Here is a 25,007-nt window from a genome sequence, read left to right on the forward strand (position 1 = left end):
TTAATAGCTTCCTGTTCATGATGTCACCCTGCCAGTGATGCCGCGCTTTCCATTGGACAGATTGCACATTTTATGTGATTCAGAGCGTGTATAATGCGGAAGCGTTGTTGACGCAGCTCGAGTTCTTATTGGTGTGATTGGATAAAGGATTTAAAACTTTTTAATGCATTTTTATGGATTGTTTTTACAGCATTATTTGAAATTAATATCAGTAACACTAAACATCACCACAGCATACTTTTTTACCCTTCACAATTATACCATTTCATATGCTTATAAATAAATTAATATAATATAATATAATATAATATAAAAATAAAAAAAAAAACTACTTGTTGGGTGAAATATGGTACTGGATCTCTACTTACACTAGCTGATATAAAAAAAATAAAATAAAAAAAACCTATAAAGAAGCTATGTGCATTTTATATAGGCAGAAACATATCCAATGCAACAAAGTATCATTTTTGATTAGTGACATAAATGTGTAATTCTTTTTTTTGTCTTGTTTGAATCAGTTAGACCTGTGCTGTTCAACACTCACAATTCCACTGGTCTTTGCTTATTTACTGAATAGACCATAAAAATTACTTACAGTTAGCTTTAAATATATTGTAAATGTAGTTTTAATGTTTAAAGTGAATATTTAGAAAAATTTTAAGGCACACATTTTTTTAAGCTCCTTACAGGTTAAACAGAAATTGTCTTTACACATTCTTTTTTTTATTTTTTATTCTGGGCTCCTTTTTGTTTAAAGTAACTAATATACATTATATTATACATAATTATTCATACTTTCCGTGGGCTCACCACCTGCAGGAGGGACCGTAAGGGACGGTGCTGTGAGGATTGGGCAGCAGTCGAAGGCGGGGGTCTGCTTAGACTGCTGCCCCCGCGACCCGAATTACTGATAAGCGGGAGAAAATGAATGAATGAATGAATAATTATAAATATATCACAGCAAGGTTTAATGTAGGCAAATATAAATTTGTATCAGGGTGAAATATCATGTAGACGGAAAAAACTTTATATTATATATTCTGTATATCATCAACTCCAGCTATATTAACTTAGATGTCCTACTTTTTGCACATTGGAAAGTACTACAGCCAGAATGCATGGTGCCACCAGAAAGACAATAACATTCTGGTTGGACATTATTGAGACTTCTTGAAATCCTGAGATGTACTTGTCATCCCACTGGTATTGTTTTGATCATAGTTTTACTTTTTTGGCATACAACCCTTTTTGTTATTAAGCATATTATTTCGTCTATTATTATTATTATTAATATTATTATTATTATTATTATTATTATTATATTATTATTATTATTATTATTATTATTATTATTTTAATATTATTATTTTTTTATCTTATGTATATGGGCAGATCTTAGGCTCTGTTGTAAATAGTTATAAATCTAAAATGTTTAATAAAGAAAGATTGAAAAACAAACAAACAAACAAACAAACAAACAAAACATTAATCCAGCTGTTCTAATAATACAAAGTTTATTATACAGCTCCCATGGACTTGAATGACTACACAAGAGATTTGCTACATGACAATCAAAAGCTATATTTATGGCATTCTGTGGTTTAAAACATGCTGGCAAGCAATTTATTCCTTTAAGGAAACAAAAAAGTGCCTTTTGTGTAAAACAATTATGTGTATGACAGGAGACCGTTAACACAATGCAAAAACGCCACTGTGTTGCATTGAAGTTACAGATTTTGCAAAAGACAGATTTTCTTCCACTAAAAGCTTAGCTATTGAAAATGTGTTTTTAAAAATGTAAACATAAACCATGTCATTGCCATTTGAAACATGAGTTACAAAAAAACATAAGGCTTGCAGGTTCATGACATGCATTATGTATTGCTCATTCTCTGTATCTGTCTTCTCTGTACATGAGTGTCCTGTGTTCATTTTTTACATTTTTATTTATTTATTTCATTTTTTAGCAGAGATAGACAGCTATATTCTGAGCTACAGTGACTCTATATGGGAGTTGATAATCACATGATATTCTTCCACATCTGAGCTTTGTTTTCGAATCTCAGATAATACAAATTTAATTCTAGTCACTTGGCCAAAATGTCTTACCTCTCGAATGGTGCAAATAGTAAAGTATGGTTTGCCCTAATCTACAGCAAATTCAATGCCTTACAAATCATTGTGAGCCAAAAATATCAACTTATACAGTCCACTGCAATCCATTTACATTATGAATCATGGTTGTCACATCTGCCAGTGCCAGTGAATGTGTGTGTGTGTGTGTGTGTGTGTGTGTGTGTGTGTGTGTGTGTGTGTGTGTGTGTGTGTGTGTGTGTGTGTGTGTGTGTGTGTGTACGCGTGCAAGTGAAATAGCATTCAATAATACATTCACAAGCACAATGAGTGTTTAAAACAGAGTTGCAGCAACAGAGGAGACTTTTACATTACAGAAAACATGGACAAAACACCAAAGGCAATTTAGCAAAATACATAATATTCTTTGGAAAAAATCAAATTCTTTTTTTTCTTTTTTTCAAATCAAGCAAGGCAGCTGTGATGACAAGATATGAAATAAAACACAAATCTTTGACCATGACAGACATTTCTGGTGTACAAAATGCCAGGACACCTTTTTTCAACTTCTGTCTGTCTCAAAATGAGTTTTCATAATGAATGAATAACATTTCTTGCACACCTTCTAAATGGACATGAAAGAGATGTCTATGTAGCATTTCATATACATTATGTTAAGGCCTGCATATTAATTCCTAACCCACATTATATTAGGCTTCAGAAAGGTTAAACCTCGAATGGTCAAAATATTTTAGCATGCTTTATCATATTCTAATGTGTCTTTTTATGACCATACCCACCTCTTCAGAAATTCGAATCTTCACCATGTTTACACTCTTTCTCCCTATAACACACACTGTAGCTATAGAGATGGTGGTTCAGTGACAGTGTTTCTAGCAGATGTCCGTTCTGGATAAAGTAAGACAGGCTATGTGGAAGACAACAAGGATGTAAACTAAGCTGTTCTCTTTGAAGATGCACTTTGCTGAATGTGCACTTCAGGGCTGAAACGAAGGATAAAAAGTAAGTAGGTGATGTAGATAGGACACGGACAAATTTATAACCAATTTATACACAAGGTGTGCATTTTCCACAAGCTTAAAGTAAGTCAATGTGTGTGCCCTATAAAAAGGTGTTCAGTGTAAGTTTGTATTTATATATAGCTTATATATAGAAGATTTTCAGAAATAGCTATATTCCTATTGCCCCCAAAGAATTCCAGTTACTCTGTTATAATATGATGTACACATTCAACTGTGATTAGAGGGAGAGAGTGTGATATAGAGTGACTATGAAAGCGCTGAAAAGATTCATAAAAAAGTAATATTAAATATTACTAAATAAATAATATTCAATATTTTATAGTTTGTAAACAACAACCACTGGTGTCATTTTGTCAAAAGGAGCTTAATATTATTATAGTAAGTGATATTATATGTTTGCCTTATCACCTACACCTAACACTGCAAATGCTGATGGACAAAAGTATGTTCTGGGTAACCCAGAAACAATTTTGTGGTGGTTGCATATAACAGGAGAAAAATTAAGCTAAAAAAATACATGGAGGGAATGCACTGTCAATGGGGCTAGTGCACTGGTGTAGAAAGTACATCTGTGTTCAGATGACTCCTTTTTAGAGTTGAGATTAAATTGATCATGCCACCAAACTAATGACCAATTAATGATTACATGTTCTTGCAGACGAAAGCTGTGATTCAACATTACATTGGAAAGTGCTTATGGTCTAGGGAAAAGCAAAGACATCATACAAGGATATGCATGAATTTGACTATCCATGAACAAAGGTTCAGGTTGTTAAAAGTTTGTTTCCAAATATTTTTTAATTATAGATCAAGTATTTAGTTTTTTGGGTGAAAAATACGCACATGATCTATCCACCTATTAATTTTGATTTGCTAAATGTGTCACTATTTATGGTAATAGTTCATATATATTTATAGATAGCTCCAGAGGTTCTCTTTACAAAAAAGAACAAAGATTCTGCATAAAATAGTAAGCTTGTTTTATCCTCTTGTCTAAGCCATAGTTTTGTATAAAATAAATTGTATAAATATTCTAAATTCATGCAAATTATTAAAACCAGTGATTACTTAAAAAGGTTGAAACCTGATACATTGAAATATTGTACCTTTTATATATATATTAGTAAATTGTTTCTTGTTTCTATAGGAGTAGAATTTTCCAAAAAAATTATTTTGCTTTAATGGAAGATATTGAATATTGGACGTTTTAAATATTTTCAAGTGCATCTGTGGCCAATGGAGATGACAGGAAACCATCTGTCAGAGTTATAGGACAGTGTGACTAGACATACATGACTTGAATGGCTGGACAAATGAGGGTGAAGATCTACGTGACTCATTGTGGAGAAAAACTATGGCATTTTTCCCCTGCTTGACTTATCTTTTCTCTTAATTAGATTAGATGCACAATGACTGAGCAGCAGATGCTTGTCTCTCAAAAGATGAATAACACCTTTAAAGGTGACAGCCACAAGTACCACCTGTCTAGGAAATGCTTAAGTACCAGAAAGCTCCACATTTCGGTGGTTGGCATTACTACCAGGATTCTGGCATGGAATTCAGAGCTGTATCTGTATGAAGTCGCATTGGTTTTAACAAATACAGCTTCTTGCCACATGTGGCCTGCGTTTGGTTTAGGAGGTTACAACCCCGAGCAGAAAATCCGTCTTTGAAAGCTCACTTTCAGATTTACTTGGTTCCAGACCAGCCCCGGTCACTGTATGCTCCTTCCCCAGTGGCAGAATGAGGTGAGGGGGCACAAAGCTCAGAGTCTGTATCGGACTCACCCTCTGCGATGTAGGGCCTCACTTTAGAGCAGCGTGTCACACCGCTGAAGTATGTGTTGTTAAGGAAGTCTAGGTTCTCTTTAGACTGAGAGATACTGAAGCCACTGAAGGAACGATCAAGCTCTTCGTGATCTACAGAGGGAATGGAGATAGAGGTGTCACTGTCGGCACCTGCCTGCTGCTGAGACAGAGCTCCGGGCTTAACCTCCTCCACCGTACTGCAACGGGAGCCTCGATTGGAGCCATTATGGCCACTGGAGGAGCGCTCATGTGTTGGTGGTGGTGGGATTCGCACCAAGGAGGTGTCACCTACTGGGGAGGTGCCTCTGCAGCACTGAGGGGGTCCAGGAAGGGCATGGGGTTGCCAAGAGGTGGATGGAGGGCAGTTGTTCTGGTTGACACACACAGAAGGAGGAGCATCAAGATTCTTCTGGCCAGTTGAGCTGTTGGAACGAATGATCTTGGTAATAGAGCCAGATTTCTCCATATGCTCGATTGGGCTGTGGTACGGTGGAGCTGGGTCAGGCTCCTTAGAACCAAAATAGGCATCTGTCTCAGACTGTGGGATTCCCATTCTCTGGATATAAACATTGACTAAGAAATCAAGTTTCCTTTCCATTGACATCACCTGTAAAAGACAGAGTTAGGAAAAGAAGCCACTTCAGGTACAAATATAACACTGAGAAAAGAAATCACCAATTATGTATATTAATGTGTTGAAAAAATATCATAATATAATACTTAGGACAAATCTCACTTGCAAATATACACACTCATGGAAAAGATTTTATTTCAGTGTTCAAGTTCAAGTACTTGTAATTTAATCCACTTTTGTAGAACTGTGATTTATTGGTTCATTTTTTGTTGGAGAACTGTACTGCAACATGTATTTTTCCAGATTTTGGAATGGGTATGAGGATTTTACTCTGAGAAGTGAAGTTTAAAACAACTAGAATTGTTATAGTTTGAATTTGCTTATAATGTGATAAAATTCAAATTTAAAAGTACTTGCTTCAAGGGAATATGATGAATGTGAGAACATATCAAACTAACAGGATTGCCAAACATATCATAAAAATGTATAATGACCTGTTTCTCTACTTTTAAAAGCCTTCCCATCATGCTTGGGTCCTCTGTGATTTCTGCGTCTGTTGAGCTTTTAGGACGATCCTTGTCTGTGATTGGGGCACCTCTGCCAACAATCTGGTCCACCCTACCATTCAAATAAAAAAGAAGCACAATCTAGGCTATAGGCTATGCAATATCAGCTTATCAAGTACAAGCCTTATTATAGCAATCCCCCCCCCAAAAAAAAAAATTAATAAATATGGCAGAGACAGCTATATTGACTTGTTTCAACTTTGTATAACGCCTAGAGGAAAGTAGAACAGGAGGAGAATGGAGATCCTGCACTCATTCACTCGCTTTCTGCCGGAACATTATGTAGGTGAATGAGTGCATGCAGAATGGTGGAACATGATATGAACAGGTGTTTCCAGATTAATAAAGAGAGACAGAAGGATGGACAAAGAGCCCGGCCCACCATAAGGACTATTTCTACATATGTGTATTGGAATACAGTATTTGAACAACTTGCAATTGAAGCATCCAGTGAGGCTGTTTGTAACTGCTGTGAAATGAGCACGAGTTGTCCAAGAGAATTAATTACTGTATTCCAATATATAATAAATGCGTGTGACAAATTATAAAAAAAAGTATTATTTAAAAAATATTTATCTTTATTTTTAAATATTTTGAAAATATTTTACGTTTTTTTGTTTGCCCAGAACTCTATGCCACTCAATTTCTCTTAGATTTTTTTTAATTAACCAATATACTATAAAAAAGAAAGAAAAATAAACATGAATAATTAAAAAAGGTACAGTGAGAATTTATATAAAAAAAAAAAATTAAAAATACAACCTTACCTATATATACCTGATATTCAGACATCCTTAGACGGTTGTTGTGTATTATATGGCATGCCCCTAAAATATGTCATGCCAACATGCATAAAAAAAAAAAGAGTTGTTGAAGTTACAATTCTACTTGGTCATAGGCACCTTTGCTGCATTTTGCTCGGTCCAGATTATTAATTTCATACAGCGAAGCAAGCAATCCAGCTCAACCTGTTTTTGTTCAGCTACTAATCACTTACCTGCATGTATGATACTTGAATCCTCATGTTTAAGTTCGACATGAATATGACCTGTGTGAAAATTAGCACTTGGACATGTACCATGCTCAGTCTCAACAAACAAAAGATTAAAAGGGAATTAAGAGTTTATCAGCAGCTACGAACTGAATCACAGTTGGCTTTAATAAGCACTGAAGGAATTACTGCTACCATCTAAATAACCCTGCAGAGCACAAATATTCTTTAAAAAATAAAAGACATTATGTATCAGTGAAAAACTTCACATTCAGCTGCCAATCCACTAAAATAAAATAAATGTATGCACCTTGTTTGTGTTAACTGAGCATCCCAAGACGCAATGTCATGTAGTGTGAAACAAAAACAGGTTGTTTTTCTTTCTGCTCAGCACAATCAGCAAAAAAAAAAAAAAAAAAAAAAAAAAAAAATTATATAGCTCTAAGGCGAGCACGAGATGCAGTTTGGTGCGTCCTAACCTAGGAGAGAACTGGGGCGACTCTTTGGTTCCCTTGGTTGAATACTTCTTATGGCGGGGAGTGGTGGGACCCGGAGGACCCAATATCATATCTATCCTGGCAAAGCAAATAGAGGAGAGGACAGCACAATGCAGGATGATGCGACACGGACCAGCACAGACGTCAGGACCATGGGCACATTAGCATAAGAAGGAGGGGAAAAAAAAAACAACCAAACCATGAAAAAAGGAAATTTAAAAATAGGAAAAGAGAAAAGGACAAAAAGTGAAAATATATTCCCGACATACTTTACAGAGAAAACAGCTGAATGGCCTTTTTTTTTTTTCTTTTCAGCTAGAGCAGTGATAGTGAGATCTTGCAGCAAAACAGCAAGATTTGAGCAAAAATAAGTACACTGAAAGTATGCCTACTTATGCTTCAAGAGCATGAATATATTCTATTCAACAATTATATGCTGAATCATTTTCTTAAATAAATTTTTTTTTGTATATATATGTATATCAATGTTACTTTTAGATGGGACTGAGTATGATTGACCCTAAATTCTGAGAAAATTAAATGTCACACAGATTTGTTTCAGGTTTGCCTTCTCCATTCTACCATACACTTTGTGTTATCACCAAGTGAGCAGTGACGTCCTTCCATGGTGGGTGAGTGTTTATGCACACCACAAAAAAGATGCACCTTGTACACACCATGATATTAGATACACACAATGAAACAGTTTGGACCTATTTGACTTCATGGGATACACAGGCAAAACATGTGATGTCATATTGCTTTGTAAAAAAAAAAATGAACCACAGAAAGATTTTGAAATAGGGGGAAATGTGAAAAATGTTTAGTGTTATACATTAAGCAATGCTGTAAATAAAACCCAGTGTACATGTGTACTGCTGAATTGTTGAAGGAAAGAAGAAGACAGGAGAGCAAAGACAAACAGAAACAGAAGAAAGAAAGAAAGCAGAATGAAATATTTATATTTGGCCTTGCCTCGACTGCAGGTTTTTAATCCTGGCCAACATGTCAAGGTGTCCAGCTGAATATTGCTCGATAACATCCATTACATCATAAGGCCGAAGACTCTCCTTAAACTTTCGCTTTGACACCATAAACCGCATAATGCTGCAGAGACAAAGCATTTGCAAACAGTATATTAATGCCAATCTGACATACTTTACTGTCAACACATCAGCATTAAGTGAGTACATAGATGTCAACACACTGTGTATAAAAGTTGAAATGATTTGTTTTAAGGCTCTTTTCAGGAAAGCCATACTAGGATTAAATGATGCCATTGCAGGGCACTCGAAATGACAGCTTTGGTGCCCTCATGTCCACATTCAAATAAACCCCAAAGTCTTCTCACATGGCCAAGCTTTGATTTCCACTGTCATAAAATGAGTCATCCTACAACTGACAGAATTCCTTGACTTACATTTGTAAATGTGTAAAAGTGTAAAAAAAAGCCAGGGTGCAATTTGAGTTTAATGAAGTCATACATTACATTTTTTTAATCAATTTTTATCAACACCAGTTATAACTCTTCCAGTAAAAATAATAATGGCAAAAATCAAACCATTATTTATAATATACTTAATATGACTAAATGTATGTGAACCATCCCACCTACATATGTAAACTTATGTAAACTTATGGACAGCCTATTTCAAAGCCCTGGGCATTAAAATAAACTTTTCTTATTCTTTTGCAGATATAACAACCGTCACTCTTTTCCCAGAAGAGCTTGGTATGTGCCTATGGGAATTTGTGTTCAATTAAGACTAATATTCAATGAAAAGACCTAGATTCGCTCACCACAGTGTTCAGTGTGGTTGAGGTTAGGGCTGTGTGCAGGAGCTCCTTAATACTCGGCTCATTAAATCACGTCTTTATGATCTCTGAACATAGGGACATTTATACATGTCTCCATTTCATTAAGCTCACAATGTCCAATTCTTGTGCAAATGTTGCTTCCAGAGGTAGTTTGGAGCTCTGTAGTGAATAATTCAAAAGAGCATAAGGAATCACTAGCACTCGACAGTCCCTGCTCTTTGAGTTGATGATGTCTACCACATACTTTGCGGCTGAGATGTTGTTGCTACTTGACGCATCCATTTTACAATAATAGCACTTACAGTTGACATGGGCAGATCTAGCAAGGCAGAAATTTTAACACAAAAGGTTTGTGGCATCCTATGACTGTGCTGCATTGAGCTATTTAGTATAGTCCAATGTCCAATGAAATACAGAACTCAGTAATTGGGAGAGCTGTCCACATACTTTTGGTCATGCAGTGTATGTTACAGGTCAATAGTTATTAAATAAATAAATAAATAAATAAATGCATCCAGTAACGGTCCATTGGACAGCCTCTCCAGAGATTACTTTCATAAAAAAAAAAAAAAAAAGATGTGCAAGCATGTTGTGTCATGTTGTCAAGGTGTTTCAACAAAAGACTGAGTAAAGAGTATCAATACTTATATACATGTGATATTTTATTTTATCTTTATTTTGAGTTTAGTTGAGTTGAGTTAAAAACATTTCTAGAATTGTGTTTTTAGTTTCTCATTATGGGGTATTAAGTGTAGATTAAAAAGAACAAATACATTTAAATAATTGTAGTATCAGGCTGCAAGTGAAGGGGGTCTGAATATGTTCCGAATGCACTGTACAGTACATATGAACTGCGTAAGTTTCCTGTCTACAGTTTTATAATGATTCAGTGCTCTATTACTTACCAGACTGCCCTGATGGTAACTTTAATTCCTGGTGTTAAATCTTGTGGCACAAACTCACAATGGCAGCTCTTATTGTCATCAACAATGTCTTCTCCAGGAAGGCTGGCTTCTACAAAAAAAAACAATATGAAAACAAGGGACTCTGGCATTAGTAAACAAACCCCTAAGTCCCCGTCTTAAGCTTGTTTTCTCTGGGATGACACCAAGCAGAGACCAGCCACAGCCATTAACTTGCACAGCTCAGTAAGACAGTGTACAGTTGAATATCAGTTAGGTCAGGGCAGGTTAACGGGCAGTGTGAGCTTATCTCATTGGCCAGGTGATATCACAGCAGCCTGATGCACCAGGAGAGGGTAGGGATAGCCAAGATTCAGAAATTAGTAATTAACAAAAAACTACTGCAACCCAGAAGAACATGAGCCAGCAAACAAAGCAAAGTAACTATTAGAGCTGAACACCCTCAATGTGATCTTAAATTACAGTGACTCTGCAAAAGGTTTAGGTCAAAAGACATCATATAAAGGTATATACTCAGAACTCTGTGATATTTCATTTTGCAAGTATCTGTAAGTCAAATACCGTTGTTTCAATGAATGGTTGGTGGTCTAAGGAAAATAATAACGCAATAAAAAAGAGTAGAATGTTTCTGCTCTTAAAAGGAATTAGTGTGAACGTTTTTAATAATGTATTTGACTGAACTGTTAGCTTTTATGTTAAGTGCAGAGTAAATGGTTCCCCTGAATTGATTTAAAATTTCCAGTTCAGTGAAGCTGTGGTAAACTCTAATTATATATATTTTCAATATCTTCTGCTTAATTATAATGCTGGAGCAGTCATTCTAGGTCACAGTATTTCTCAACTGTGGTCCCTTTTGTCCCCATAGTTCATCTGGCATTAGAGTAACTATAGTTCTTATCGTGCGTTCAATGCCAGCTAAATCACAGAGCCCAACAAATGCTGTACAGCTCCAACCTCTCAGTTGATTTATGAAAGGCTCCAGAATTTTGGACACTATGGAGTTGTTACAGTGCTCTGTGATGCCAGCTGGAAGGCCCCATCAGGTAGTAAGTTGCAGGGACTTTAGAAAACTAATCAGCTGTTTTCACATGCAAGTAACAGCGCAGCATTGCCAGGCTGTTAATTTGGAATTATGGTATGATGGGTCATGAAATGGCTCCAGAACAGAAACATGCACCCTTGTTGGTTGTCCTGTTTCTAGGCTTCATAAAAGAGCTTGCTATAGTGGCCACAACCATGTAATTATTGTCTTACTGATCAACCGTTCAATTGCTGCAAACATTGGAAAAGAAAGATGACAATATTTGGTTAAAATGTGGCTGCAGGAAATGCTATGATAAGGCCATTTAAAATGTAATGTCTAAAGACCATGAAAGGTAAATAAAACAAAGGAAAATAAGGAATTCAAAAAAGGTTTTTTAGCTCGTCTTCCCTTATATGATAACTTTCCAACCCTGGTCTTTGCGTACTGCACATTTTAGTGATTTTCCTGTTCTAACAGACCCACCTTTAACTAATCTGCTTATTACAGCCCTTTAGGAACTGAGGTTTGTATGTTAGACCAGAGAAAACACTAAACACTAAAAAACAAGATGTACTACAGTGTTGCCTTATTCAAATCAAATGTACATGCACCAAGAAAAAAGAAATAAATAATCAGAAATGAAAATAAAGTGAGTTGTTGTCTTTTTAAACAGAATCAAACAACAAAAGAGAACATTACCATTCAAGAAGACATTAATTTATCCAGAAACTCAAAAATGCAAAAAATTTTTTTACCTAATTGTGCATCAAACTGCCTAAAAATATGATAAAACTTATTTAGCTGGGGATATTTTTTTGGTAAGAAATGATAAAAGGAGACAATAAAATGCTTTTCAAATGCAATATGAAGAAATTTAAATGCAGCCACACATGAAATTCTGCACAGATTTGTCTTAAACTGAGCTTATTGTATGCAAATCTTAGCAGTTAACTAAGAGGTCCTTTTATTCATTTAATTTAAAAATATGGTTGGTTTTTAAAATGCTATGTTGCTTAAAAAATAGAAACAAAAAAGATTTAAAATTACAATTAAGGTTCCCATTAGACTTCAAAACAATTTAAAGAATAAAAAGACTCAAAACACTTGAAATCTAATGCAGTTAAAAACATTTAGTAACATAAAAGAGTTTCACATACACTATATGGACAAAAGTCTTGATCTTGAGTGGCCTGCTATACAGCTCTGAACTCAACCCTATTAAACACCTTTGGGATAAATTGGAATTACTGCACCCCAGGCCTCCTCACCCTACATCATACCTGACTTTACTAATGACTTTGTGGCTAAATGGCACAAATATCCATAAGCACACTCCAAATTCCACTGGAGCATCTTCCCAAAAGAGTGGAGGCTAACAGCTAATGGAGATTACATGTGGAATGAGATGTTCAAAAAGCACATCTCATGGTCAGATGTTCACAAACTTTTGTCCAAATAGTGTATTTATACTTGTATTATATTATATTATATTATCAATCAATGCCATTGATAAGTCCTATTCATTTCATTTATCTTTCATCTATATTTTATATAAAGTAAATAAAAAAGTTATAAAAAAACACACAAAAAAAAAAAATCATATGTCATAAAATAATATGTTTTTGAAAGAACTCCAATAACAACAAACAGTCCATTACTCTACAGAATAATAACCCTGCAATATTACAATGTTGCATGCTGCATAAACATGTGATTTTAAAAACCTAAACATTTTGGAGCCACAATTTCAGTAGAACAGAATTTTCTAATTTTATTCTTACCAGGTTTACCACCAGAACAAAACAAAACAAAACAAAAAAATAATAAATAATATTTATTAAAGTTAAAATTAAGTAAAAAATAATTATTATAGTATTTTATAGTAAATTAATAAACATAACAGGTCCACTGTCAAAGTCACTGTCATGTATTTACTGCAACAAATGTTACAATAAAAAAAATATAATAATTCAAAAGACAATAACAGCAGTATATCTACCAACAGGAAGATATAATTAAGTTATATTGATTTTGAATTGTGTTATTTTAAAGGGTGGAAGTTGTACAGGTCTCAGACCCATCTGGTTTGCCTGACCTGGAGAGCTCTTCTGCCTCAAATCTTCTGCCTGCATCTCAATCAGCACTTTAGCATCAGCATCGAACAGAGAAATGAAAAGGACAGCATCAGGATCCATATTCAATAAAAACCAATGGGGGACAAAAATCAGCACACACAGATTACAGCTAGGCTGCACTTTACACAATGTGCCATTATCAGAGCCCGTATGCAGTGATTATGTTACTGCTGAAATAAGTTATAATATAAAGTTTGGTTTAAATCTTTAATTACCATTGGATTTTTATCAATGGTTTGAAAATTGGCATTTTTTGGGCTACTGAGAAATAGTCCCTTGTATAAAGTATGACCAGAAAGCATAAACATGGCATTAACACACAAACTTTGGTGAAACCGCAATAGCTATCTGTATCTGTAGATAGCTATATTATCTGTATCTCATAATAGCTATGCAACATAAAGGACTTAATAAAAATCAGCAGCAACTATAATCAACTAGTTTATGTTTCAGTTCCAGAGTTTCTGTGCTCCGACACAACATTTAAAGTATATACACCAACACACTGGCAGCACGAAAAAGCTACACATTATACCAAAAAAAAAAAAAAATGTGAGCAGTTTAGGAAAACAAAAAACAAAATAAACACGTCACCATGACACAAGTTCCTGGGTAATAATTACATGCAGTAACTGATGGAAAAAGAACAAGAATCCTGATGTTTAAAACTGATCAATTTACTTCCGTTTGATCAATTAATTCATTTATTTTCTCCCAACATGAAAAATGTGTACATTTTAAGATACCTAATGTGTTTTTTTTTTTTTTTTTTAATTATTATTATAATCAGGGTTAATAGAAGTGAAAATAGAGATAGCAGAACTAAAGACACTTAACACTCATCCAAATCACACACAATACAATATCTGCAAAAACACTGTAGAAACATTTAGACAGACCTTCCACTGTGCACCGATTCAGAAGTTTCGAAAGCAAAATTCACGTACACAGTAAACGAGTATCTTTATTAGATTTCCTCACCTTCCGAGTTTTGGCGTGAAGTTGCCCCTTTGAAGCGAAATGCTTGTCTAGCACGACTACGGTCACCAAAGCTCAGGCTCTTGGGCACCTTAGAAGGACTGTCTTCAATGTTATCAGCACTTGGAGAGCGTCTCAGGGGCTGCTGGCCTTGCGGTGAACTTTTCCCCTTTGTTCCCGAGCTTCTCGGGCTGGAGAACACTCTTTCTTTTAAACTGACCTTCTGACTGCAAAGGATCAGGTCATTATTATAAAACTCAATGATCAATTAAATCATGTGTTTAATAAAATGTGCTTACATTTTTAGGCAAAAGCCAGGTAGGATACTTCAGAGAATTCTGTTTATCAGACTAAAATTATCATAAGTGATTAAGAAGATCAAGGAAGTCAGCGACAAAGAGAAAAATAAAACGATTTATCTGGAATAAGCTGTGACAAGAAATTTATAATAATTATAAAGAACCGTGTTCATTGGTAAATTGTGCATACTTTGTAGTTTTATATTTAAAATAATACAGTATTTACCTTGGAGATGGTTCTGGTTGGGCTTCTTTCCTGTATAAGAAAGCATACATTTAAATATATATGCACAGGTATAGGTCATCAAAACACAAACAGAACTAACCAGATTTTTTTTTTTTTGTATTATTATGTAACATGGAATAAATCAGCAATTATAAACTATAATTTTATGTTACCTAAAAGAAAGGCCAGATTTGCTCTTCAGATTTCTGAGAAGATCCAGCTGGTTAAGGGGGGGGATGAGTCTGAAAAAAATGAAAACAAAATAATATAAACAAACTAATGTTTTAGCCACAGTGTTAATGTGTGTTGCCTGTCAGATTCTGTGTGTATACCATGTAATGATCATGCAAACATAGAAAAGTCAACAATACATGTGTGCACCATATTCCATGATGCTATGCTGTGTGAAAGAGAAAAGTATAATTAAAGGGCACTAGCAGACAAGTAGCAATCTTCTAAAACATCAATGTACTATAGACAGATAATTTTTTTTTATATTATTATTATTATTATTATTATTATTATTATTATCATATTATTATCATTTTATTATTATTATTTTATTATTTTATTATTTATTATTATTTTATTATTATTGTACTACCATTATTAATAATAAAATATAAATTATTAATATAATAATAATAAAGATCAGTGACATTTGCCATGAAATCAGTAACACTAAATATTAGATGTAGGTTTTAAAGTTCATTGCTGCCATGTTTGCAGCTGTCAGCCTGCCAAGAACCCAGTGTGTAATTGAAGGAGGTGGAAAAACAATAAATACATGGTGCGTTTCAAGGTTTAAATTTGCAGACAGGAAGGAAATAAACCTGAAGTAAAAAAGGTTCATGCTGAATAGTAAAATTAAGGTGAGAAAATGTGGTGCATGTAAGGTCTGAGTGTGTTTTGTATACAAGTATGTGAGCACAGAAAACTGGAAGTGTGAATTATTGCCAGGGGTATGCAGAGCCTCATATAAAAGCTAGAAAATTGAAAGTCATAAAAGGATAGATAAACACTCAGTGAACACTTTATTATGAAAACTACCTACTGGTTAGGGGCCTTCCATTGCTCTCAAAACAGCATCTGTTCTTTTTGGCATAAGCAACAAAAGATTTAGGTGCAAGTTGCATCAGTTCAAAGACTGCATCAAGACATTTTAGGTGCACTTTCAAAACTATGAATCTAACTTCCTACCACATAACAAGGTGACTGGAAAGGCCCTTGAAGAACACTAAACTAGTGTCATGTTCATGGAAGCAATTTCAGATGACTTTTAGTTTGTTATTATGTTGTAAATAGACAGTAGATGATGATAAATTGTGGTCATAAAAGAATGCACAAGATCAGCAACAATACTACTAGACTGTACGCATATAAGAGATGAATATTTGGTATTAATGGGAACGAAAGTGTGCCAAGAAAATGTTCATATTGCAATGCACTGAAAAAACAAGCAGTAGATATAAGATTACAATGTATTAATGTTTCTCTATTTGCCTACATTTTACTAGTGTCAGTGTGTTTGCTTCCTTATCTGGCTTACCTTTTGGCTATAATATTGTGGCTGAGAGAGGATAATTATGAAATCATGTTACAACAAAAGAATACTATTACTTATTAGGACATTTATTCTTACATAAGCTTTACTGCTGATTTACCAATAAATACATTTGACTTACAGCAGAAATTTTTCAATAAAAGAGGTAGATGGCTAGTGGACTGGCAGGCTGGAAACAAATGTTACTAGCAACGATCGATTGCAGTAATTTATACAATGTTCTATTCAATAGTTTATTTCCCAGAAGATTACTTGTTACTTTAAACAAACCATTAAAACAGGCATCTTCACTCTTATTCACAAAGGTGCAGGGTTTTATTCTAACCAAGCAAGAGCCACACTTGTTTTATCTGGTATCTTGGTCTCCAATCACCTATCAAGTGAATTTCCTATTTGGCTGAAATGAAAGTCTACAGTCACACTGGTCCTTTGTGGATAGAATGGAAGACTTCTGCCTTAAAGCATTAAAAGGTCTCACAAGGTTTTTTTTAGGAACATGGATCCCCGGTCCTCATTCTGAAACACTTCAAAATACTCAACAAAAAAACCCAATGATATTCTATGGCAAATATTCCCTTCTCCAACCATCGACCTCCAAAATAAGGTCACAGCCTGGATCAATGCAAGTAGTGCATTGTTCTCATCTGACATGAAGGAGAAATATATTAAGAATTAAACCAGGACAGAGAAGAGAGAGAGAGTGTGTGAGCGAGAGAGCAAGAGAAAGAGAGACAGAGAGAGAGAGAGAGAGAGAGAGAGAGAGAGAGAGAGAGAGAGAGAGAGAGAGAGAGGGAGCAAAAGAAAGAGAAAGAGAGAGAGAGATGACAAAGCTCATGTCTTTATAGCAGATCTAAGGTTCTAGACTAAAGCTGAGATTCTGAAAAAAGAAGAAAAATAATACAAGCGAAAAATACAAATTAATTATAGTATCATACCTGTACATAGGAACTGACACTGTTCTCTCATAGTAGTCCCACGTTGACTGAAGGTCTGTGCGAGAGAGATTGGTAGCATAGACTCTCCAAGCTGCCTGAAATGCCATATTACACAGAAACTCCAGTTTTCAGTTCACTGCAGTTGGATTTAATATTAAGTATTTAGGTCATTTTATTTGAAAGTGAATGTTTAATATAAAAGGTAAAAAAATAAAACACAAAATGATTTATGGATAGTTAAATAACCACAAAACAAATATGAATTTAAAATATTGAAAAGGTAAAAAAATAACAAGTCTATTAATTTATTTAATGTGGTATTAAAGAGCTCAGATATCTTTACATGTTAAATGTTCAAGTAAATGCTCTGCTTTTCTAAGCAACCACTTTAATTAATTTAACATGATTACCATGCTGACTTACTTAAGACTAAAAAGGTTGTTAAAATCCTATAAAATATATTTGTATATAAAATGTTATAAAAAAAAAAACCCATCAAGCAAATATTTTGAATGGTTCACATAACCACTTCCATCATCCCACACAAAGAGTTTTCTGTCATTTATTGTTTATTTGACAAAACATACAGGGTGGTAATGCATTAGAACAAAAAAATTTAAAAGGTTCGTTAACAGGCTTGTCCCTTCTTTCAAATAAAAACAAACAATGAACTAAGAATGTGTTGTTGTTCCACTCAAATGCATAGCCCTGCATGTACACTATATGTATCTAGCCAAATGTGGTTCTTCCTTAAACTGTTTCCAGAAAGGTGGATGCACACAATTGTATACTTTGGATATGGTAGCATTAATTTTTTCCCTTTATTTGAACTTGGAGACTCAAACCTGTTCCAGCATGACAATACTCCTGTACACAATGTGAGCTGCATGAAGATGTGTTTTTGATGGTTTGGAGCGGGAGATCTTGAGTGGCCTGCTATAAAGATCTTTGAATCTTTGGGATGCATTTGAACGCTGGCCGCACACCAGGCCTCCTCACCCTACCCACAACGGTCCACAATCACACTCTAAAATCTAGTAGAACATCTTCCCAGAAGGTTATTATAACAGAAAATGTGGATTAAATGTGGGATGTTTAAAAATCACATACTAATCTTTAGGAACAAATGTCCACAAACATTTGTTCCTAAAGTGTAGTTTTAGTGATTTTAATTCCCATTTCCCATAATTCCCATATTCCATGCAATTTTATATGATGTATCCTAATCGTTTTATCTTAGTCACTACAAATTTTAAGACTGGACAACCAGTCAGCGAAATGTCGATCTATAAAAAAAAATAACAACAAGAACTTCATTCATCTCTGAATGGCGACAGCTGGGGTAATCATCTGTAAAGTGACTGGAAGCTGACTGATATTGGCTTGGCTCGCCAGAGGAATTAGACATTTTCAATTATACTGTTGAACCGATTAACCTATTCAGCCTATGAAGGACTGCATGATTAATGTATCGTTATTTCCATACAGAAAAACGGAAGAATTGTGCCCTGGTTTCAACTCAAAAGCTTGTAACTGCCATATACAGTATCATTAATACACATTTACTTATTTTGCACACAGGTTGAGCTATGCCAATATTACCTGTATTTATTTTTGTTAAAAAATATTGTATATTTTATGTGTTTATATTTCTCTATAGGAAATCAATAACCACAAATTTGATGAATAAGTGAAGAAGTAAAGACTTTAAAGCATAAGTTTCCTCAAATCAAGATGTTTGTACATGGTGGCCCTGAGAATGTTGTGTAGATAATATAATGAGAATATAAAGTGAAATTTACCTGAATGAGCCCCGCCGCTGGATTCCGTCGTTTCTCAAAATGCTTCTGCCGATGCTGCTCCTGGACCTTCAAGGCAAAGCCAGAGCCCAAAATTCCCTAGAAAGTATATAGGAGCATTCGCTTAGAACAGGAGTTAATACACAGGGCAAATTTGTTCACTGCATAAGCAAAACTGCAGTGTCGTAGCTGCCTAAAAGGTCTTATATCAGGCTTTTTATAAACTTACTGCAGGCAAGGCAAAGAAGGACACTCCGATGAGGGTGAATGTTGCTGCAAGAAGACGTCCATTCCACGTTATTGGATACTTATCTCCATAACCTATTGTGGTTAGTGTGATCTAAAAAAAAGACATTAATATGAAGTTTAAATATTCATTCATTCATTTTCTCCCGCTTATCCGTAATTCGGGTCGCGGGGGCAGCAGTCTAAGCAGGCCCCCGCCTTCGACTGCTGCCCAATCCTCACAGCACCGTCCCTTACGGTCCCTCCTGCAGGTGTTGAGCCCACGGGAAGGTGGCCCCACGTCACTCTGATGTCACGGACCTTGATATTTCCCTCGTAAGGGACCCCCAGAGCATAGAGGGTTAAGGGCCTTGCTCAAGGGCCCAAGAGTGGCAGCTTGGCGATACCGGGGCTTGAACCCCAGACCTTCCGATCGGCAACCCAGCGCCTTAACCGCTGGAGCCACCACTCCCCCCGTGAAGTTTAAATAAATAAAAGATTTTTTGCAATCACAGAAGTCACTACTCTTCTATCATTCAGAAAATTGATGGTTTTATTCAAGGAACAGAACAGCATTTCTACTTCCTTACTTTCTGTATAAAAAAAAAAAAAAAAAACGTACTACTGTATATCATGTTCAGGTGCCTTTCCCTTCTTCTTAATCTATTTCTATTTGTAAATCTATTTGTTTCTTGATTATGTTGTTTTAGTTAAATTTTGCACTGCCGATGGTGTCTGTATTAAAGCACAACTTAGTTAAGGCAATAATTCTAGCTTTTGACTAATTGCTGTTCTGATCATGGTAGACTTTGTCAGATATTGTCAGACATATGGCATATTGTTTGTGGCAAAGTGTACCAGTGATTATCATTGTGAATTCAAAGTACTTAATTTAATAAGTTGTGATAGAAAACAGTATAAGGACAGAATTAATACTTGAGGGAGTTTCATCTTCAGTAGGATCAGTATATGCAATTTTGAGCTATATTCAGAGTTCAGATAGAGTGTAATGAGGAATTAATCCTTAAATTGTGCAGACTGCTGGTCAGACCTCCTACATAGGATTTGTAAGTGCGGAAAAAAACGATAACAAACAAAAAACAGAAGAAATGTGACCCTGTTATGGGATATTCTGACAGTGAGCACAAAAATAACATGAAATTTAATAAGGCAAAACAAAACATCTTGCTATTAATCAAATTAATACCTCTTCATACAGTTATTCAGTATGATATTTAATTGATTAAATTCTTTGGACTAATTGTGAAAGTGCATTCTCCCATGGAAAACCTATGCGTGACAACATGCAATATGATGATATGAACCATATGATGTGGTTCATATGATGATCTTGCTTACCAGACCCCACCACAGGGCATCGGCATAAGTAGCAAACATCTCGTTGTCCTCCTTTTCAGCCAGATACACAAGAAAAGAGGCCAGGATCAGACACAGGAAGCCAATGTACCAAGCTGTGATTAACTCCTGCCAAGGGCAAACATGACACAAACACATGCATACATTAAATATTTAAAAAAGCATAAATTCACATGCTTTGCATTTAATAAGCTATTTTATGGTATATAGTGAAATTTCCATGTAGTCTTAGACCTTTTACTCTTAAATAACTGTTTTGAATTTCAATTATTCATTAATATATAGTAACACATTGATTAAAAATAAAGTAAGCTCACCACAAACACAACACTAAATTTGGAAAATAAATTAATGTATGATACTGACTAAATCCAGCTGATGAGCAGGACATGTTTTTTACTGAGCTTGTGCTTCATCATCATATACATTGTTAATGTACTACACTAAAAATCAATCTCATTTGGGCTAAGAGCATCTCACAACAGTAATGTAATGCAATTTTCTAACCTACTCTCTGTGAAAGAAAACTAGACTCATAGCCTGTGGTAAAAGCAAAGGCAAAAAAAAGAAAGTCTGGAGAAAAGCCTGTTAACACCCACATGTTAAGTGAGAGGTGAAGCCTTTTGGAAGGAACTTGCACAATTATTTTTGATTATATGATTGGTAATATGTTAAAATATTATACTGTCTGTATTATTGAAGTACAATACGTTCACTCAGTTAATTTTTAATCATATTTAAGTAATGTCTTTCTGTGTGAGGGTAATTATTCATAATCGATATCAAACAGGTAATCACATTACAGCATGCATTCTAACTACTATAATAACTATTAGGTATTAAAAGGATGGCCAGCACACTAAAACATATGAGGACCGGAGTGGTTTCGCTGCTTTAAAGAAATTAGTTGAACTCAGGCTCAGCTGACAAATACAGCTTTCACTGAGGCATATGAGAGCCCCAAAAGCCTTCAATAAGCTAAATTAGGAAAAACGACCTGCTAGGTCAGCACATATTTCAGCACTTTCTTCAGTACTGCACACAAACTTTTCTTGTGAATGCTAAGGAAGCAATTTACTACAGCCAAGAGACAGAATGGGGCTTTTGAAAGTTATCTAAACCTATATTATAGTGATAAATGTGCTGTTAGTGCTCTATATCTTTCAATAATTAGGTCTTTGACCTTGAAGGAGCATTTGAATTTGTGCTCATCTCAGCACATGAGACAGTAAACAGAGCTTGGTGAGTGACAAGAGCACAGTGCAATCATATAAGCTTAGAAGAAACTGGATACACAGTTCACTTTATTCATCCCAGTGGTAATTTCACCCTATGCCATGTGTTTTTTCCAATGCTCTGTTATGTGGTTATCATATAGTCCTTGAAATTGTGCTAAGTTGGCACATCCGTGTTGCCTGACATCCAGTTGGCACAAGAGAGTGTGGCAGGGTAGCTAGAAGGTCACTAAAGGTTAGTATGTTGAATTTGGGGTTCCCCACATCAATCTGGCATGCTGAGCTGTTAGGACAGACAGAGGACAAAAGCCTCTCTGCCAAAGATAGATTTTACTGAATAAGACAATAGTTATTCACAAAGCCATATGCGTGCGCACGCACACACACACACACACACACACACACACACACACACACACACACACACACACACACACACACACACACACACATACATACATACATTATATAACTAAATCTAAGGACAGATTCCCATAGTCAGGCATGTACTTTTTTACTGGAATTACTGGAGGAAACCAGTGAACCTGTGGGACAGAACAAGAATATGCAGAGGTTTTCTACACAGATAATAATTCAAGTTAAACAACTAAAAATTCTAGAGGTATGAGGAAAAAATATTGCCTAATGGCAACATTCTGTGGACACCCGACCATTTCACCCATACTGTATGTTGCCACACATTTGTAAGCAGTATTTAATGTTTTTGCATACTGTAGCATAATGATTTCCCTACACTGGAACTAAGAGACCCAAATATTTTCCAGCATGACAAAACCCCCTGTGCACAAAATGAGCTCCATAAAGACATGGTTTGCCAGAGAACTTAAGTTACAGAGCCTTGAACTCAACCCCACTGAACACCATTGGGATGAATTATAATGCAGACATTAACACTCTTGTGGTAAAAGGCAAAATTCCAAAAGTCACTCTCCAAAATCTTGTGAAAAGTCTTCCCAGATTGTTAAAAAAGCAAATTTTAAGGGGTCTAAAAGACTCTAAACCTTTCATGTAGCAATTCTAAGAAATGTATGATAATGCTTTGATTTGACAAATACCATTAGATATAAGTCTGCTTACATTCTACCTAATGCAATTGGTCTACAAAAGCTGTAAATAGTCCATTATTTAGAGACTACTGAGCATATTTACCAGAGGATCCCAACCCATTATATTAGAAAAAATAGAAAGTACCGTCATTCTGTTTTTTCAGATTCATACTGATGAATAATTAGGTGCACCATGTTGCCCTGCCCTGAACACACACAATATTCTAGTACTGTGTAAATGCTCCAAAACCAAAGAGTGCACTTTAAAAACAATACCGTAGAATTTAAACTGAGAATGAGAGAGTGTTTACCTAGCTGAGCATGTTTACTTACATAATATGAAAGATTATGATTGCTTGTTTAAACCATTTATCAGTATTGATGCAAAGTAAAAAAAAAAAAATAAATGTAATATTAATAGTGTTAATTAGCCTATTAGTAAGGATTTTGATGTTGAATTTAACTTTTACAAAGATTTTCACAAGTGGATCAAAAAGAAAAAAAGAAAAAACAACAAATCAAAGCAAATTTGAATGTATAGTACTCAAATCTAGCTTCAAAATTAAGTTAATCCAAATAGTTCTGTTTATCACATTAAAAGTGGCTTAGGAAAAGGACTCATTCATATAACTGCAACGTAGTCCAGCAGGCCTGCAGGGGGCTGGTTATATATTAAGTGTAGTACGTATTTAAAAATAGCAAGACTGTTGCATAACTAAGACTGCAGTTCCAGAACGAGCGGCAAAGTGCTGAGAAGTCAACTCAGAAGAGTCAGTGCTATAAATGTGCTGATCTGAATATAAAGCTAGGTCTATGAGTGCAAATAAAAAATAGGTTTAAATACATTAAGGGATGTGACAGATGGATTGCTTTCATTGCAAGAATGAAATGACAGAATCCCCTAAATACTGTATAATAACTGTTTAATTGTAAAGTATGCTGAGAGTTGAAAAACATAACAATGGTGCTTACAGATGCTATAGTGCTTATCTGATCATAAATGCTTCTATACCTAAGAAATATATATATATAAATATTACAGAGTTACACTGTTGTACATTTACTACAGTTGCATGGACAATAAATAAATATGATACCTAGCCTTCTTACTATATCAGATGGTGGACTTTCTATATTCAATTTAATTTAATGAGAAAATGACATGTCACCCCTCCCCCGAGACCTCTCTGATACATGGAGCACCTTTATATGGGGATAGAATATGGGAGACTAAAAGATGTGAGTATATTTACAGGGTTATAAATCATACTGTCCTTTTGCCTGCAGCCTACATTCGATTAAAGAAAGAACTAGCACACATTCTTAGATGGGGACATATTTGTAAAGGATCTTTCTGTAGTGGAGTGTCTGCTTCAGCAGAATAGAGAATCACGTGCTTGGAATCATGGAAGATGTGTTGTTGGTCAGATATGATATGTATTTACTGCCGACGTTTTGACAGCATCATGATTTTGCGATCCTACTTATTCTCGAAGACCCCATACCAGCCTTTTGTTACTAACTGTCATACACCCTGATAAATTTGGTGTAGAATCAAAAAACTATTCGAAAGCAAGCTAAGCATGAATCAACATTCTTACTCATGTCCCCAATTCATTCTAAAGGGCACTTAATCACAATATTTTATTAGAGTGTGGGCAACTCTGGAGCCTCTACACAATGGCATAAAAGAGCTGTGCTTTGTTAAACAAGAAGCCAGCAATCCTGGGATCCATTCAAGATCCACTTCATCATTAAGTAGGAAATGGTAGGTATTAGATTTGATAATGTAATATAATGCATTCAACCGGATTATTCTCCCACATGTGGCTTCTAAATTAGAGTAATTG

At 35.1% G+C, this 25,007-nt stretch overlaps 1 protein-coding gene across 8 annotated transcripts in view; it reads right to left on the reverse strand.

The window, feature by feature from the left end:
- Positions 1-1,497: 1,497 nt before the first annotated feature.
- The window catches only part of kcnq2b (potassium voltage-gated channel, KQT-like subfamily, member 2b), a 47,913-nt gene continuing 24,403 nt past the window's right edge, over positions 1,498-25,007 (reverse strand). The window contains exons 5-17 of one of the 8 annotated variants that reach the window (XM_083529522.1): positions 20,838-20,963; positions 19,483-19,593; positions 19,257-19,352; positions 17,455-17,549; positions 15,129-15,197; positions 14,956-14,985; positions 14,434-14,657; positions 13,413-13,460; positions 10,276-10,381; positions 8,528-8,659; positions 7,535-7,630; positions 5,993-6,116; positions 1,498-5,531 (exon numbers count right to left, since the gene is read on the reverse strand). In XM_083529522.1, the coding sequence (XP_083385648.1) occupies positions 4,806-5,531; positions 5,993-6,116; positions 7,535-7,630; positions 8,528-8,659; positions 10,276-10,381; positions 13,413-13,460; positions 14,434-14,657; positions 14,956-14,985; positions 15,129-15,197; positions 17,455-17,549; positions 19,257-19,352; positions 19,483-19,593; positions 20,838-20,963 (1,983 nt within the window). In that variant the 3' untranslated portion in view covers positions 1,498-4,805. Of the gene's footprint in view, positions 5,532-5,992; positions 6,117-7,534; positions 7,631-8,527; positions 8,660-10,275; positions 10,385-13,412; positions 13,461-14,433; positions 14,658-14,955; positions 14,986-15,128; positions 15,198-17,454; positions 17,550-19,256; positions 19,353-19,482; positions 19,594-20,837; positions 20,964-25,007 lie in introns of all 8 variants that reach the window. The other 7 variants (XM_083529521.1, XM_083529524.1, XM_083529523.1 and 4 more) reach the window with 7 other exon arrangements.

The sequence above is a fragment of the Silurus aristotelis genome, assembly GCF_946808225.1.
Source record: "Silurus aristotelis genome assembly, chromosome: 2".
NCBI lineage: Eukaryota > Metazoa > Chordata > Actinopteri > Siluriformes > Siluridae > Silurus > Silurus aristotelis.